Source organism: Crocodylus porosus, unplaced genomic scaffold (assembly GCF_001723895.1).
Source record: "Crocodylus porosus isolate Cpor-Errol unplaced genomic scaffold, CroPor_comp1, whole genome shotgun sequence".
In the NCBI taxonomy this organism is placed as follows: domain Eukaryota; kingdom Metazoa; phylum Chordata; order Crocodylia; family Crocodylidae; genus Crocodylus; species Crocodylus porosus.
The window spans coordinates 80603330-80622227 of NW_017728906.1; the positions used below are offsets into that span (position 1 = coordinate 80603330).

The 18898-nt window shown below is 45.3% G+C and overlaps 1 protein-coding gene across 1 annotated transcript in view; it reads left to right on the forward strand.

Moving 5' to 3' along the window:
- The window catches only part of CYFIP1 (cytoplasmic FMR1 interacting protein 1), a 129302-nt gene that overhangs the window by 41982 nt on the left and 68422 nt on the right, over positions 1–18898 (forward strand). The window contains exons 12-21 of the mRNA XM_019528472.1: positions 2519–2706; positions 2987–3112; positions 3252–3418; positions 7320–7467; positions 9509–9656; positions 9802–9890; positions 9953–10106; positions 11298–11454; positions 18046–18142; positions 18532–18608. Coding sequence (XP_019384017.1) covers positions 2519–2706; positions 2987–3112; positions 3252–3418; positions 7320–7467; positions 9509–9656; positions 9802–9890; positions 9953–10106; positions 11298–11454; positions 18046–18142; positions 18532–18608 — 1351 coding nt within the window. The remainder of the gene's footprint in view (positions 1–2518; positions 2707–2986; positions 3113–3251; positions 3419–7319; positions 7468–9508; positions 9657–9801; positions 9891–9952; positions 10107–11297; positions 11455–18045; positions 18143–18531; positions 18609–18898) is intronic.

Sequence of the window (18898 nt, forward strand, 5' to 3'; positions counted from 1 at the left end):
CCCTTCTTTCCATTGGGTGTACGCCACCCTTTTAGCAAGGAGATATTCCCGGATGCTCTTGGTGAGCCATGGAGGCTTGTGTGCCCTCCCCCTTTGGTCCTCATAGGGATTACCTTCCTTTGGGCTTGGAGGATCGTCGCCTAAAGGAGCGACCACTCTCCTTGGACACCTGGCTTCCCTCCCCTCTGGGACCTCAGCGCTTCCCCAACTATCCTCCTTAGCATATTGAAGTTTGCCTTCCTGAAATCTGGAGCTGCTGCTTTACTGCAGGCCTTTGCCACCTTGCGCTGGATGGTGAATTCCAGCAAGCGATGATCACTGTCGCCCAGGTGGTCAAGTACCCACAGCCCCCTCACCAGGTCATCTCCCATGGTCAGCACTGGGTCCAACAGGGTGTCTCCCCTTAGTGCTGGGGCTCTGAGATGTGGGCTCAGATCTTACCTTTACTTTTTAAGTGTCCAAAGCCTGTTCACCCCAAAATTGTCTCATTCCAAATACCTCTAAGACCTCTAGAGTCCGTTCCCCATACATCTTGTGTTTATTCTCTCAATGGGAAGCCTGGTCTTGTTCCACCCAGCGGCTGTGTAGAGCTCCCATTCTGGCAGAGAGCAGCAGGCAGGTATGCACACCAAGAGAGGAGAATCTTGTTCTACTTAGGCAGATGCTCATGCCCCTGCAGTTCTTCCTATTGAGAGCTTTAGCAGCTGCCTTATGCAGTTTTGTCAAATCTGGATCCAGCTCAATCTGATCCACCAAGAGAAGAGGGATCCTACAAACTTGGAGAGGATGTCTGCCTGTGCGTCTAACTCGGGGTTGGGCAAGTATTTGGGTCTGAGGACCACACAGGCAGTTTTGAGCTGTTGTGGGCTGGGTCGGCCCATTTTGAGCTGTTGTGGGCTGGGTCAGCGCCCTCCCCTGCAAAAGCTCACCAAAACGCCCTATATGTGATTGGGCCTCTGGCACTGGTTTTCAGGAGTGGGGCAGGTGGGCAACGCCAGGGTCACAGGGTGGTGACAGTGTGGGTCCAGGGCTGGGTCAGAGCTGTGATCCACTGCCCACACACTCCTGTGACAGGTGTGGGTTCCCTGGGCAGGGTCATGTAGGGAGTGGATTGCAGCTCTGCTTTGGCTTAGCTTTGTACTGTCACTGCCTCTCACTCTCAGCCTGGGATGCAGCTCCCTACCTGACCATGCACTCTCTGACTCCCTATGTGGCCATGTGCTATGTCCAAGGCTGGGATCTTGTGGTGGTGACAGCACGGGGCTGAGGTAGAGCTGGAAGATGCTGCTAGCACCCATGGTGAGGGCAATGGGCAGGGGACAGGCGCATTTCACCACCAAGCCTGCCAAGTGCAGGGAACATAGCCTTCCTCCACTCTCCCCTTGCCTATCCCTTCCCCTGGCCTGCGGCGCACGGCCTGCAGGTGGGGGTAAGTGGGGTTGGACTTGGTGGTGACTCCACGTTGCTTGGGATGGGGTCAATCCTTGCCCTGCCACACACTTGGAAGTGGTGGCCAGGACTGGGCCTGGGCTGGGGAGGCAGGCAGTGCTGGGGCTCCCTTGTGCCATGCCAGCCTACAGCTCACCCCGGGATGCCTGCGTAGGGTGGCAGCCTCCAGACCTGCTGGCTTGGCGTGGGATGTAATGTGTGAAGCAGCGCAGTGCGAGCCCTGGTGATGGCATTGTGTCCAGGGCCGAGGCCAGGGGCTAGTCTCCATGGAGTCTGGTCAGGAGCATGTGGGCAGGGTGGGACCAGCTGCATGCACTGTGGCCCAGGCTGCCCCTGTACCTGGGCCTTATTTAAAGCCCACAAAAATGGATGGAAAGACTCCCATTGGCTTTGAAGGCCAATAAACAGAGAGATTATAAAGGAGAAAAGCACTTTAAAGCAGGGGTCAGCAACATACGGCCCCACTGCATCTGGCCTGCAGAGCTGTGGGGCTTTGCCGATGCCTGTGCTAGAGCTAGGCAGCAAAGAGCTGTGCTAGGGCTGGGCAGTTTTCAGCAGTACCTGTGCTACTGCTGCTCTTTCTCCCCACCCTCCCAGCTCCAGTCCAACTCAGGCCAGGTGATTTCAACCATGTGCCAGTACTGGGGGCTTTGTTTGGCCACATCAGTGCCACTTTTTCCCCCCTCCCTGGACTGTGGCATGGCCATTGCTTCTAGGCAGTGGGGAGCTGTGCTGGAGCCGGTTCTTGGGGGAGGGAGGGGAGAGGAAAGGGAGCAGAAAGAAGCAGCAGCACAGATGTAGTTTGTAGCTACCTACTTCTGGTTCAGTGACCTACTGCCTGGAAGCTGTGCCTGTACTGCAGCCAGGGAGTGAAGGGAAGGGCAGGGAAGCAGCAATAGTGTGGGCACAGCTCCAGTCTGCTGAAGCCACCTGGCCTGCATTGGACCGGAGCTGGGCTGTTCTGGCATGCAACTTGTGAAATGGCTGGTCCCTGCTTTAAAGAAAAGGAGAAGAACAGATGAAATAAGTATGATGATTTAGTTGCATCTTTTCTCCATCTTTTTAACAGCTTGTCTTGAAAGCAGATTTCAATTAGAGAAGCAACTAGAAATCTGCACCTTTGACTTGGCTAACACCTTGTTTAAATATATAAGGGAGCAGTTGAAAGAGGATGCTGCAGTTACCCCTCGCATCTCTGGTACTCCTGCCTTAACACTGTATACCCTGTACCAAAGCTTAAACCTAAACAGGCTGCAGGTACATAAAAGCTGTAGTCTGGAGGAATCTGTCAAAGAGATCTTCTGGAAAGTATTAATTCTGCTATGTACCTTCTGTCAGAAAGTTGTTTTAGAACTTAATGTAGGATATTAAAGCAATGTGGCATTTTTTTACCTTGAAGTCCCCACTAAGAGTGGTGAAAGTCTGCTTAAAATAATATCTGCTTTTAAATAATGGTATTGTCTGGGATTTTCGTTGCACTTCTTTTTCAGTTCATTTTTTTCATATATCTTGCTTTGTTTACCTGTGTGCATTGTAGTATTCCTGGAAGCTAGTGCATCCAACTGACAAATACTCAAATAAAGATTGCCCTGACAATGCGGAAGAGTATGAAAGAGCAACACGATACAATTATACCAGTGAGGAGAAATTTGCTCTGGTTGAGGTAAAAGAAATCTGTTTATTTCATTGCGATCTGGACTTTTCCATTCTTTCATCAGATCGTAGTTTTTTTGTTTTGAAGGAGAAGTTTGTTGCACATACACATGCATGGATACATAATGTAATGTATTTTTTCCCTCCAGGTTATTGCTATGATTAAAGGCCTTCAGGTGCTGATGGGTAGGATGGAAAGTGTCTTTAATCATGCGATCCGCCATACCATTTATGCTGCTCTGCAGGACTTCTCCCAAGTCACACTTAGAGAACCATTAAGACAGGCCATCAAAAAGAAGAAAAATGTCATTCAGAGGTAATGACACATTCTCATCCACCATCCAGATGTTTTCCCCACATATTCTGCTATTTAAAAATTGCTTAGTGTTAACTTTCACCTATCTAAACTTTAGTTCTCATATCCCAAGCCAGGGTTTTTTTTGAGTATTTTAGTCTAAAGTGCTGACTGCCAGTGTTCCCTCTAAGCTGCGTGCGTGTGCGGCCATGCACAAAAGAAAAATCATGCTGCACAACAGCGGGGGACCCACGCACACCTACCTACTGAGCTCAAGGAGGGGGAACCAATTGCGGGGCAGACCAAAGCGGTGCACACCAAGAGGGGGAGGTGGGACCAATTTGGGAATGGACCGAAGCAGCGCACTCAGGGGACACTCACGGACCGCTACACCTTAGAGGGATCATTGCTGACTGCTAATTTAAAGTCAGACAACCAGAAGAGGTAATGAAGTGTAATGCTACCAATACCACTAATCGTTTTCAGTGTCCTTCCTTTTTATTTTAGAGAGGCTGGTGGCAGCGTCACGGATGATTTCAGTATTTCATTTTTCAGTAGTTCACTCTGTTCTTAGCACTTCAGTATTGTCCTTTGCTCCCCAGCCCAAATGGCGTCCTGTTGTAAACTTATTCCCCAGCTTTTTATGATGCCTTAGCCTGCTGACCTTACTCACCACTTACCCAGTCTTCTTTCCCCTGGAAGCCATTAGTTCCATTCCTGACCATGTTTTAATGCATCCAACTGTTGTGTTGACTCGTGACTTTTTTTATTTACCCTGTTGCTGAAGAACCTTGTAGGTGAACACTGTTGACTGGTTGGTCATGTTAATGCCAAATTCTTCCATTTTCCACAAAAAATACAAGGCATGGTAGAAACCTTCCAATTATTCCAAATCTGTAGGTTTGCAAATAGATTGTTTTACTGTGTGTTGTGGTCACTTTTTTAAATAAATGAAATGAATATATTTAACTTGCCATCTGAGATCTTCTAGGTATGCAAGAATGTTTTTTTTGAGCCCTGAAAGTAACATTTTCCTATATGTCTGAATGTGGGAGGTGAAGTTCATTTGATCACTGTGTATTCTATGCAATGTTTAGAAGTCTTGTAACAAGTGATTGCAGTCCATTTCAATACATAGTATTCATGGTATTAGAACTGATGAACTTTTTGAATTTGGAGGGTTGTATTTCCAACCTTTCACATGTAGGGTTTTTGTTTTGTTTTTTTAAATGCTTATTACATTCCAAAATAATCTTGTTCTCTTTGGATTTTGACAATTTAAAATATATCATTAACTTTACTGTAATCTTTACTAAAATATTTGAAAACAGGAGCTTTCTCTGATATTATCTGTTTATTCCTCAGGCCTGCTTTATTCAACAGTAAATGTCATTGAATGCTGTTTTATGTTTGCCTCCATGTTAGTGAATTATGATGCCCTAAATTATTTATCTCTCTGTATATTGCCAAAGTTAGCTATCAGTGACAAAAGCTAAATATTGTATTTACTGTAATAAAGACAACCCTGAATAGAAGATGACCCCCTAGTAATTAGACTCTGTGTATGGAAAATTTATAAATTTGTTTTCCAGGTATAGAATCTAATCAGTCATTGGAGATATGCCTTGAATTTGTAGTGCTTCCACTGCTACAGCAGAGAAAATAAACCTGGGTATTAGGTAGTCCCTTTGCCCTCTGCCCCTCCCAACTTCTCCCCCCTGCAGCCCCTTCACCCCTTCCTTATTGTCAGAACCTGCTCTCCCTGAGCACATAAAACTGAGGAGAAAATCTGAAAACACTGACCTTGAAATAAACACAGCTGCAGCAATTTGCATATAGTACCCATAGACTTAGTTCATCTGGAACTAATGCAGTTTACCTTTTTTGAAATCACTGCAAGTTTTAGCACAGGTACTCTAGAAACACACTTTTAAGCAGCACATTTGTACCTGTGTATACGTAAATACAAACTGGGTGCGTGTACATACACAACTGAGGTGAAAAAATAAACCCTGGCACAGTTTATGCCAGAGTACACTGCTCCTGGGCAGAGTGCCTACACGTGTGCCCAGGATAGCAGCACTTTGAGTCAGGGCAAAGTAACGCCAGGCTGGCAGGAGTATGGGGGGTGAGCCCTGGGCTGTGGGTGGTAGTGTCAGGTGGTAGAGGGGCTGTCTGGGGCATGTGGGTGCCAAAGTGAGGGGCAGTTAGCAGGCAACCCCAGCCCTTTAGCACCCTCATGCCCCAGCCAGCTCATCACAATCTCCACATGCGTTTCAGCACAACGAATTACTCCGCTATAAGAGAGTACTGCTGTGGACAGTACTATCTTATGATGGAGCTAATGAATTTACTGAGCCTTAATACCAGCGCATGTGTAGATAGCGATGCTTTACTGCAGAGATAATTAGTCTACTCCACAGTAAAACGCACGTGTAGGTGCACCTACTATGTATGATATTAGTCCAAAACCAAGAGACTTGCAACTTGCTGTATAGTTAGGTTGGTCCCAACAGTATTTCAGGTCATGGTGACCCTACAGCTCATCATTTCTCAGTATGTATGTGTATTCCAGATGCCCCACGCAGAGGATCCATGTGATAATGATGCTCCACTCATAATTTGGAACCAGGCGTTTCTGTCATGAGTCCTGGGATCCTCCAGAAATTTATATGGAGATGAGATTCAGAGCAACCTGGGTCTGGCTCCACCTCATGGAAGGTGGCGCCATATTAATCATATGCAACAGGCTGAGGGAGGCTGAGGTGACAGATTCTTGGTGAAGGTTGGGCCTCCATTTGGTGGTTTGTGAGACATTTGAGGTTGGTGAAGAAACAGGAATCATTGGAAATGGAAAAGAATGGCACAGCTCAGCTGTGGGAATGAAGAGGGAGTGAAGTAAAAATGTATAAAATATAGTGGCTCATTATGACTTGAATGAGTCAGTGTTGGGGTGGGCAGTGCTCAGTGGGCACTAGCATACATCTTATTCAACTGGGCTGCACTAACCTATCCATCAGCATGTTTGCCCAGCATAAGTTGTGTATTTTATAGTCATGCTCAGTGGGCTTACCTATACGAGACGCTTACTGTGCAATTGACTAATTAACTGTGCAATAAATGTCTCGGCCTCTACACCTGTGGCTCTACGAGGGCACACGAAATGAGTAAACTCCGCAGCAGCGTACTGTGTGTAAATACAAGTACTATCCTATTGTGGAGCATGCAGACACTGACTGGCTGGCTGGGGCATGAGGATACTTCAGTGCTGGGGTTTCCTGCCGCCTAGCCCTGTGCTGAAGTACTCTTGTGTCCCAGCCAGTCCCTCTGCAGCATATTGAGCTTGGTTGGAAAAGCCCTGGGTTGACAGACTGACTCTCAGGGTCCCCTGCCAGCCTAGTTGGCTTCTCTGACTAGGCTCCATGTGCTGCGCATGAATAAACTCTGGAGCTAATTGCTCCGAAATTTGTTGGTCCTGGGCACATGTTCACATGGCATGCCTGGGAGCACAAAACTATGGAGCAATAAGCTCCAGAGTTTATTCATGTGCACTAATTGAATAAACTACTAAGTGGACACACTTAGTGTTGGCTGCATTTAATTAGCTTAATAGTTGGTTTCCATTACTGATCATATACTGCTTTTGGCATCAGTTCAATGACGGACAATATATTTAATACGGTGTCCTTGTATGCAGATATAATTGAGGGGCTTTTTTCCCCATGCTGATTGCAGGGGAGGGGATGGGGGAGGCGGAGACCTCGTATTGTACTTGATTAAATATGGTACTCTTGAAGTATCACTTGGAACAATATTTGCTAAAATATAGCCCCTTTTGGAGATCTGATCTCATGTGGTTGTGGTTGTGAAGCTTGCATTTACATTTTTCTGAATACTAAAGTATTTTGGATTGTGTTTTTAGTGTTCTTCAGGCCATTAGAAAGACAGTTTGTGACTGGGAAGCAGGACATGAGCCATTTAATGACCCAGCATTAAGAGGAGAAAAAGACCCCAAAAGTGGTTTCGACATCAAAGTTCCAAGGCGAGCAGTTGGACCTTCTAGTACCCAGGTATTTTCATGTTTTTTCTCTGTGGTGATTATGGTGCTTGGGTCATGGTAACGTATTGTTTTTTGTTTTGTTTTTGTTTTTTTTAACTGTTGAGCCCTTTCCAAATCTGGAATGGATTTTAGATTTTTTCAAAATTTCAGTTTTATACATATCTAAATATAAAGCAATTTAAAGCATTATAAATTTTGGATTATGCCAAATTCTCTTTCTAGGGTGGTCTAGCTATTTTCTTCTCTGGTAGTTCTTTCCCAAGGTATTACACTTCCATAAGTTCAGCTTATTCCAGAGAAATGCTCATACATTAAATCTATGCCTCCTTTTTTTTTTTTCCTTTTTAGAGATGATTGAATTCTTTCTCAGCTTGTTTCCCTTCCTTCCAGACTAAATTGTCCTTGTTTTCTTGAAATCCAGTCAATCTATAGGTAGGGACCTGCCAAAATCCAGGAGGCAGGCATCCGATTTCACACGCAGATTGTGGGGCCGGCTGCTATTTTCATAGTGGCCCCAACTTTCACTGCTGATTGGCCAATAGGGCTGCTTGTCATGCAGCCCTGCCCTTCGCCGTTGGTTGGCCAAGACGGGTGGAGCTGTGTGATGGGTAGTCTCTTCATTCAATCAGTGGCAAGGGCTAGGGGTGGCTGCCACCTTGGCTGTTCACCTTTGTCCCAGCTCCCCACTGGGAGCCAGCAATTTTATTTTTATTTTTAATTGTTTTTTATTTTTATTTTATTTTATTTTACGGGCAATGCAAAATTGCAAATTGGCAGGGTTGCCAACTCTGGCTGAAGCTGTTCTGGGAGAGTTTTTTTTTTCCCCAGCATGACATAATGTCATTAATTGTACTGTTCGACCCATTCACAATATCAGTCTCCCTGGTTGCTTTCAGTAGTCACTGGGAGATCGATGCCGATTCCGGTAGACTCCCGGCCAATCCGGGAGGGTTGGCAACTTTACGAATTGGGTGGGTCCCAATCTACAGGACATGCTATATGTTTGCCTTCTATCCTTGTGCTTTGTCTGATGGATATTGTGCACTTGGATTACTTTTGTTTCTACCTTTTTATCCCTTAATTTTGTAGCCTTTGCCTTATGGTGTATGGAAATTCCCCTTGAAACTGATCTCACGTTTGCCCTCCCTAATCTTAAGCAGTATTTTCAGATATTCTTTGCAGGAAACACTAAAGCCCCATGTATAGAAACTTGCCTCTTCTTCCATTCTGTATGGGATTCCACTCTTTCTCTGTTCTGAGAATGCTGGTTTTTCTGGTTGCACACTTATAGTTGATTGAACTCTGAGCATTTTTGCAGGTAAAATGGGGGGAGTTGTGATTTATAAATAAAGCCATGGTAATTCCTAACATCCTATGTAGGTAATTCTTCAGTATTATTTATGGATGATTAAATGGGTTTAGGAAAAAAAATGTTCTGAAAGGTGTTTGGTGACAATTCTGTTTAATCAGATCAACCTGTTTGTTCTAATAATAATTTGGTTTTGTATATTGCCACCAGTATTTTTTCTCTTACTTTCATTTGTTTAAGGACTTTGTTTAACTGTCTGTTGCAAACTGATTTAATATGCTTTCTTCTGTCCTTTCTCTATTCTTGGACCTAACCCTTTTTTGGCTGAAGAGGGAAACAGTTTATATTAACTATTAGGTGACAGTTATGTCAGTTTTATGCAATTTCAAATTAATAATGTGCTGTATTAATTGCACTGAGAAATCTTTGTAAAATCTTTTGATAAAGAAGGTAATCGACTAAATCCAGATTCAATACTTATTAAAAATCAGTGGAAGTCTTTTTCATTGGCTTTTAATGAGCTTCAGATAAGATGCTCACAAAATGACTTGGCCATATGAAGATACATGCCTACTTACATAAGAAGTGAATGTTTCCCTCACCATGCTTACTATATTGCTTTTAATTTTTAACATACTAATGCACATTTTTATCTGCTTCTATTTCCCTTTCCTTATTTACTCACATGTTTTTTATTAATGGATTCTCTCTCCCCTGCCTCTCCCTGTCTGTTGGTTTTTAGCTCTACATGTTTCGCACTATGACAGAGTCCTTAAACTCTGCTGAGCTGTTGAAGCAGCTCAAGTCTCTGGGAATGGAAAAGCTATTGCATGTGGCAAACAAGTTTCTGAGGCAGTCGTACATCTATCCACCTCTTTTAAACTTTGGTGGTAAGACATTGCTTATTATTTTAATTTTGTGGTGTGTGAACTGTTCCACTGCAAATTGTCTATTTCTGCATATTACTGGAGACTCCCTTAACTTGGTTAGGCATTTGAGTTGGGTTGGACTATAACAGTCTCTTTTCTCCTTTAGGAGAAAGGCACTGCTTTTGTCCCGATGGTTTCAGTTTACAGTGGAGCAGTCACTTTCTGATTAGTATTTCTCAGTGTTACTTGACTAATGTACCGTGTGTATTTTCCTTTTTTTCCCCCCTCTGCCACGTATTTTTCCTTTAATGATACAGCTTTACATGGTGAGAACTATGTTAGAGTCCCTCATTGCTGACAAAAGTGGTTCCAAGAAAACCTTGAGAAGTAGCCTTGAGGGGCCCACCATATTGGACATAGAAAAATTTCATCGCGAGTCTTTCTTCTACACTCATTTGATAAATTTCAGTGGTAAGATATGTAGATGATCAGTGTCCAGCCTAGCATGTCCTAACACCTTTAACACAACCTGGAAAATGTTTCCGATTGCCTAAACCAAGGAACTTTTCTTTGTCCTCATAAAACATTGGCCTGTCAGAACTTTGAAACCATACAAAGGAAGTGTTCAGCCGAGTTTTGCCTAGCCATATGTGTTGTGCTTAATGTTGTGTTTGTTTGTGTTTTAGTTTTTTTTAACTGATGCCTCTTTTTTTAATATAATAAGGGACATAAGCATCAAGCCAGTATAAATAGCAAAAATTCAAGAAATTATTTTTTTTTCTAGGGAAGAGTAACCAAATCATACTAAATTTAGTATCAGTTTAGTAGCCCCTTCTGTGTTCAGTCACTTGTAATCGGAAACATATTATCCTCGTGGATTCACCTACTGACACTGAATGTATCTAGTTTTTGTCATCACCATGTTGTATTGTCTTGCATCTTTATTTTGTTACTGGATCCGCTGGCTCTCAGAGGAGGGAGGCTTGCTAATTCTAGTACTAATGCTTTCCATAAACAGCATTGTGTTTGCTTAGAAAAATGTTCATCTTTGATTTGGTCCTCTAGTCTTTTGCAAATATTGCCTATTTTGTGTACTTTTCTTGGAGATGCAGAAGAAATCTTCTGACCTCCTTGACAGGGTGCCCTTGGAGTTCTTCCAAGTTCCAGTCCCTCCCTTATTTGTGTCTTGTTCCCTGCTCTCCTAATAAGTGAAGGTCAAAAGGGCAAGTAAATCCTGCTGCTTAATCTGATGGTTGAAATGGTGATGATTGTTACAACACAATCTTGCCTGCCTTTTCTGACTGTCGTACCATGAACTGAAGGCTGTTTTTAAAGCACTCTGACGGGGTTGGGAATAAAATCACTTGTCTAGTGGAGAGGGGCATCATGTAGTTTTGCTGCTGGCCCACAATGGCAGTATTTTCTGTAGTAAAACACTTGGGGGTGTTAGTGGCTCACTCTGGGTGTATTTGTATGTTGAGAGCTATTTAAAAACCTCACTGGCTTTACATCTGAAATTGATTTGTGCATTTGGCTTACCTTAGCTCTAGTACCTCACCTGCTTCTTAGTTTCACATTGCATCATCAGCATCACAGTTTTATCATTTTACAAATGTCTTTCATATGAGAAATATAATAATGTTGTGTCATTTATTCTGAAAGAAACTCTGCAGCAGTGCTGTGACCTGTCCCAGTTGTGGTTCAGAGAGTTCTTCTTAGAGTTGACCATGGGCAGAAGAATCCAGTTTCCTATTGAAATGTCAATGCCTTGGATTCTGACTGACCATATTCTGGAGACCAAAGAGGCATCAATGATGGAGTAAGTCTTATCTGCGCTCCCTCACTGAAATGATTGTAAATATCATTCTGTTACCAACTCCTTGCCTTAACAGGTGTCCTCAAGCCAATGCTGAGGAAGTGTGATAAAGATTTATGTTTGAAGATCTTTTCTTTCCTAGATGCCTGCTCTTTTATCTTGGCATGGCTTGGTGCATGCAAGTTCCCAAGGGTTCAATGATATTAGTCCTTTGAGACACAGGCAGGCTAAACTCATTCTGAGATGAACTCTTAAGTGTTGCTTTGCTGGCACCTGAACTTATGGCTGCAAGTTGATATTCTTTGAAGTCAGTAGTTAAACTCTGATTAACTTCAAAGGCAACAGGACTTAAGCTATATGGAAGTATAATAGACATGAAAGGATATTTATGAGATAGGACAAGACCATAAGAAGAAAATGTAGTGATTTAAATTGCACTCCGTGTACTAAGTCTTGAGATGGATATATAGGAATCCTGTCAATACAGGGTCATCAAAGAAACAGAAGTGAATTGAATCATTATATTTTCCAGCATCCAAAGCCTATGTGTAAGGTAAAAGAAACTGAAATGATTAAGTACTATTACTGTTACTGTTTCTGTCTACTCTTGAGACAGACCTGATTGTAATATTTCATGTTTATTTTTATTTCTGAGATTTCCTATTTACTTGCTTCTTATGGATCTTCAGGTCAAGTCCTATGAAAGTTCATGTTGTGTGGACATACTGTGACTGGTTTTCCACTCCATCCATCTTAATTCTTGTGCTTATTAAAAAGAACGTGGTAAATGTCTGATAAGAAACAAACTCTGGGACTTGGCTGATAGTGAATTTTCCAGCTGTTATTTAAATCTGGAGGAACAAAATCTCGGTTCTCTTATTTTCTTGCTTGCTTGTTTGTTTTAAATACCAGATTTTTAAACTATTTCCTGTAAAAAGCATGAAGACATTCAACTAAGTTGTTCTGCTGATGCACTGTCTCTCCAGATTTAAATCATGGATGTCAGCTATTTTATGGAGCGATTAAAATAACCTTTTTTTTTTTTTTTTGAAGTGTGTACCATCATTAAAGATCTTAGGACAACAATCCACAGGTTCTTGTATCAATAGGAAGTTTTCATAAAGAAGCAGATGTGATCTTTATGCAATTAGCTAAACTTTGTTCTTTTCTAATCTTTAAATACCTCCCTGTCACATCATTGCACAGTAGGAAAATGCATCTGTAGCTATTTCTTGTCCTTTTACTTTTCTCTTTCCCAGATTTCTTGCATCTCCTTCTTTCTCCCCTCTGCATTAAAACCCAAATAATTCCACATGGGTTTCACTCAATCCAGCTTCCCACACCTTCTACTAAAGTGAATAACAATGAAATGGGTAACTTTGATATTTTTGAGGCCAGTAGCTTCTAAGTACTGTAGTCTTAGCCATATGGCAGCTAATACCGTTGGGTCTTTTGGAAAATCCCCATTTGAAATCCCATCTCTGGACTGTGGAGGTCTCAACCATGATGAAAAGGATGGAGGCCAAGAAAATAACAAAGTCTTGGAGCATTTGTTTAGGTTTTCTGCTTGCTACAGAAACAAGGGGGTATAGTGCATTGGTTTATATTTGCTTTACTGTTGGAAAGTTCACTTGGGACCACTTGGACTATAGACTATAAGGCTAGGGACAGATGTTCAAAAATCTGGAGCCTGGCATTCACTTCTGACTTGGGAAATGCAGGCACATGCCTAAAGTGACTCAGGCCAGAAGCTGGGGGGGTGGGGGGCTCTAGAGCATGCCCTTGGCTGCAGGGAAGCTGGGGTGGGGGTTGGGGGGAGTGCTTGGCCAACCCCAGCAGTAGCCTCAAGTGAACTGGCCAGGGAGGGGGGGGATTAACCCCTCCCTGTCCCAGCAGCATGGACCTGAGCCAAGGTCTGCATGGGGCTCTACCCTCATTGCTGCAGGGGCGTGGCCAGATGCCAGCTAGCATGGCCCCCCGAGACAAAGGGGGCAGGGAAGGAGTTTATTCTCCCCTCTGCCCCCTCTACTGCTGGGAGGCTGCAGCCAGGGCTTGCTAGCCCTGACCGCCACTTTTACTGATCGCCAGGGATCCTGGTTTTCCATTTCCCATGGAAAAACAGAGAAAACCACAGATTTCCCATTTTTATTAGAGAAAACATGAATTTTCCCTTTTAGAAGAGAAACCCATTGATTTTCCCCCCTTTGCAAAGAGCTTTGCAGGCTGGCTGAGTTCCAGCCTGCAAGAGCTTTTTGCAAAAGGGGCAGGGAAACCCTCAACCCTGCTGAGAGGTGAAGGGAAGGGCAGGGCCCAACACTCACGCTTACCAGGGGCTGCTTCAGACTTGCTCTTCTTGCTGGAGGTGAGTGGGGCTTAGGGGTTGTGGACCTGGGCTGCGGGGGGAAGCTGGCTAGGGGCTGAAGGAGCGGGGAGGTTTGGAGCTAGCTAGGCACTGTGGCTGGGAGGGGGTTTGCAGCCTCCCCACACCTGGCCAAAGTGCTTGGCTGGCTGCAAACCTCCCAGCTCCCTCAGCCCCCAGCCAGCTTGGGCACTCCCCAGCTGGGCACTCGGGCTGGGAGGAGGGTTTTGCAGCTGGCGGAGCACTCTGGCTGGGAGCAGGCAGGCTGCAAACCCCCTCTCAGCCAGAGTGCCCGGCCAGCTGCAAACCCTGGGTGACAAACGCTGTGCTCCCTGCCCTGCTGCCCTCCCCCAGACTCTCCAGAGCACAGCGTGTGTGACTGGCACAGCAGGGCACAGTGGGGCCATGCATGAAAGCTGCCTGCCGCTGCAAGCTCTGTGCTGCCCTGGCCACACTTTCTCTGCATGCGTGGGGCAGTGCACATCTGCCCTGCTCCCACCCCCTACACAGATCGGGGGGGCATGGGTCCCCCCCCTACCCCCCCAGGAGTGCATACTGCCACTGGGAGCTGGCCCCGCCTGAGCCTGTGGCAGGCACAGTGCGGGGGGAACTGGCTCATGCTCCTGCTGTAGCAGCCACTGCCTTCCATTGAGGGCAGGGGGCTGTGGACCTGGGTCCCTGGCCCCATAGCCCTGGCAGCTGGGGGACCCCTTCAGCGGGGCTGTGGATGGGGAGCAAGGGGCACAAGCGGGGCTGTGGGAGGGAGTGAGGGACAACAGCATGGCTGTAGGGGGCATTTAATTTTAACCATGGATTTTGGGATTTTTATTGGAGAATTTGTGGGTTTGGTTTTTTTTTAATCACAGAAAACATGATCCATGAAACACGATTTTTTTTTATCACGAAACTCTGCTGATCACTCCCTGCATGGAACAAGCAGCAGAATAAGCCCCCTCCCTGCCCCTATCACCAGATGCTGTAGGGAGGGGAGAAATAAACTCCCTCTCTGTCTCCTTTGCTTAAGCGGGGCATTCCAGCCAGCCTCTGGCCATGCCCCTGAACCTGCTGCTGGAGCGGTGAAGGGGGAACGATCCTCTTGGGGCAGCAGCCCCTGTGATGGTGTCCCAGGAGTACAAGCCTCTTCCCGGTGGGGAGGCTGCGCTCTGGGCAGGAGTGGGGCGGGCAGACCTGCTGCAGACTATGTGGGACACTGGGGCTTAGGGGGTGGCCGTAGCTCCTCCAACCCCCCTGCCCCCCCAGCATGCTGCCACCGCTTGCCCCATGCAGTCTGTGGCAGGTCTGTCCTGCCCTGCTCCCGCCTACAGCACAGCCCCCCTGCTGGGAAAAGACTTGAACTTTTGGGACACCATCACAGGGGCTGCTGCCCCGTCAGAGTCACTCCCCACTTAACGCCCCAGCAGTAGGGCTGGGCAGAGGCTGGCCGGCTGGGCAGAGGCTGGCCGGCAGGGCCCCTTTAGGTGAAGGGAGCAGGAAGGGGATTTATTTCTGCCATCCCTCTGGCATCTGGCAAAGGAGGCAGGGAGGGGTCTTATTCTGCTACTTGTCCCATGCAAGGCGTGATCAGCAGAGGTGGTGGTTGGGGCTCGGAGACCTGACTGGGGTCCCCCAGGTGTAGAGAGGGCATAGGGGGAATAAACCTCCTCCCTGCCCCCTTTCTCTCAGGGGGCCATGCCAGCTGGCATCTGTCCATGCCTCTGCCCCTGCAATTGCAGCAATGAGGGTAGAGCACCATGCAGACCCTGGCTCAGGTCTGTGCTGGTGGGACAGGGAGGGGGGAATTAAACCCCCTCTGTGGCCACTTCACTTGAGGCTACTGCTGGGGCTGGCCATGCCCTCTGCTGCTCCCATGCTGACAAGGGGAGGGGAATGCCTTACAGGGGTTGCTCTGCCTCAGCCAGGCAGACCCTGGCTGGGGTCCCAGGGGTAGGGGAGGAATAAACTCCCTCCCTGCCCCCTTTGCCTCAGGGAGCCATGTCAGCTGGTGCCTGGCCATGTACCTGGCCCTACAGCAGTGAGGGAGTGCAGATCCTGATACGGTCCTCTGTGCATGTGCCTGTGCCTGGAAGGCCCCAACTGTGGTCCATGCTGGTGGGACACAGGAGGGAGCGGGGAATAAATCTCTTCCCTGCCTCCTTCACCTTAAGGAGGCTGGCATCTGCTCATGCCCCCCGCCCTGCCCAGGGCTGCAGAGCATGCCGGCATGCTGGGGGTTTAAATTAAACCAGGCAGAGGTCTGGGACAGAAGTTCCATGAACTGGTTCTACCGCAATCAGTTAAGTCTCATACTACATTCAACCAGGCTTATCTCAAACTGGTATCAGCCATTTTGAAACTGGTTTATGTACACTGAAATTTGGTTCTGTTAAAGGTTTAAACCAGTTTCTCATCACTTAAACTAGTTTATGTGTAACCTCTGTTTCTAACATAAGGGGCAGGGGAGCTTGTTAACTATGGCAGATTTGTAAGCTAGGTCAAACTTGTCCACTGGGTGTTTGTCAAATCTTCTTGTAAGGTTCATTCCTTTGGTGGCATTTGGGAGTTGGATTTTTTGTGGCAGTGTAGTTGACTTGTTTTTCTTCTATACTGATCTTCTCAGGTGGGCTGAATTACAAAGAACTGCAGTTTTTTAATGATCACTTCTTTTTTGCTGTCATGTTCACAAAACATTTTACAAACTGCAAGTATTCTCCAAGCATACTTGAGTGTGGATTCCACTGTGCTCCCACCTTGTGCTATGTGCCACTGTAGACATGTCTGCAGCGCCACATTCCTCACGGCTGCACTCATCAGGATGCGGCCTTTGAGTTCAATTTCTATATTTAATCTTTTGAAGAAATGTCTCACCTGGTGGCCTCCAAATGTTGAAGTTGTTGAAGCCTTGCGTGACCTGCAGTGGGCTTAGCCAGCTGAATGACAGGGATAGCCAATGCCTCTCTTGTCTGTGGGAGAACCATATCCCTGAAAAGCACTGAATCTCTAAATCATTTTTGCAAATGACTTGTAAGTTAAGAAACATAAGTAAAACTTTACTTGCTTAAGCAATCTATCAGAACTCAGTGGGGAATGAACATGGAAGGTGTCAGAGGTGCTGGTGCATGAGTACATGAACTCTTGGCATTGCTTTGCTGACCAAGTTAAAAACAAGGGCCAAGCAAAGGCCAGGCGTAACTCCAAATAGAGAGGAACTACCCTGTAGAAAGAAGAGGAAAGACATCACTCCTCCAAGGACAGCCTATCCGAGTCCTTCGCTACTGGAACAGGATTAAGTGAGCCAGTATTACCAGTACTGGCACTGGTGAAGAGCATCACACAGACCTTGATCCAGTAGGCTGATGAAGAAGAGGAGGAGGAGATCGGTCTCCCCTGTGAAATCACCAGAGCCAGAGGCTGGTACTGCACCCAGGAACTGTATCAGCAGAACAAGAGAACCAATTTCCACCAAAAGAATCACCCTTATTGTAGATGAACCAGCCTGTGCTCTTAAGTTTGAGGAGTTTTAAAATATTTTGGTGTCTTCTAACCTGTGTTGCAGACACTGGATGGTCATACAGAAAAGACTGAATAAATTCCTTGGTGCCTTGATCATGATGTCCTCTGCCAGGAGCTCTCCGTTCACCAATGAGGGCATTCTGGAGCCAGTCAGAGGTCTCCTGCAAACAGAGGCACCATTCAGTTTACAGTCTAAATAAGCAGCGAAGCATTATCAGGTGCTTTCCAGAGATGTTGAGAGAAGTGCTACATATACTGTTCGACTGGTAGAACTTTAAACTAATTCCTGCCAACCTGCAGAGAAATTTCTTGGCCATCTCTTATTGTGGGATCTGTACTGACATATATTTGAAGAAGAAACAGTTGCTCTATGGTAACAGTAGTTTAGAGTTGCTGTTCTCAGTGTGGATCCCATGAGCTGTCCTTCCATTCCTACTTCTCATGTTATTCAGCTAACATACTATGACAGATGAAGGGACTGTGGTGGCATTCTGTTTGCTCTGCTTTTCTTGCCCTTGTGCAGGACTTTAGGAGGTACAGGGCACATGATGGCCCCAATGGACATGATAGGCACGATTGTTAAACAATAGCAAACTCTTTTCTTGTATGCGTGGGGATTATGGGATTATGTATACTTTGAAGTAGGATCTCCTCTAACTACAGCTTCTTGAAGAAATCTAGAAACTTGAAGAAAGTAACCTTTTTCCATATTTTTTTCCATTCAGGTATGTTCTCTATTCTTTGGACCTTTACAATGATAGTGCTCACTATGCATTAACTAAATTTAAGAAGCAGTTCCTGTATGATGAAATTGAGGCAGAGGTAAGTTAATCTGATCATTTGGAAAAAAGTGGTTTGTGTCCTGGTGGGAAGGCTGATGTTATAGGTGATGTAACATTAATGGAACAATAGTCACATCTTCAAAGTAGATGAAGAAAATACAAAAACAAAAGTGCTGAGCCATGGCAAAGACACCTCGAGAATGAGAGAGGAGGTGCCCTCCTTGCAGAGAGAGGGCCAGTTAATAGAACACTAAATGCTCTTTATCCTTTCATAAAGCAAGCATATTTTGACATCAGCACTACTACAAAAAGGATGTGAACAGACCTGACAGTTTTTTAACTTTATTTGTATTTATTTTGAGTAATGAGAGCCGGGGGCAAGTCGCCTCTCTTGTTTAAATATAATTAATATCTCTAATCTTTTTTCAGGTAAACTTGTGTTTTGACCAATTTGTCTACAAGCTGGCGGACCAGATATTTGCATACTACAAAATTATAGCAGGAGGGTAGGTAGTGTGATAGTTGTATTTTTTTAAATTTGTATATTTTGACTGTAGCTAGCTGTGTAATGTACAGGCATACCTCGGAGATATTGCGGGTTCGGTTCCAGACCACCGCGATAAAGCAAATATCGCAAAAAAGCGAGTCACACGAATTTTTTGGTTTCCCAGTGCATATAAAAGTTATGTTTACACTATACTGTAGTCTATTAAGTGTGCAATAGCATTATGTCTAAAAATACATACCTTAATTAAAAAATACTTTATTGCTAAAAAATGCTAACCATCATCTGAGC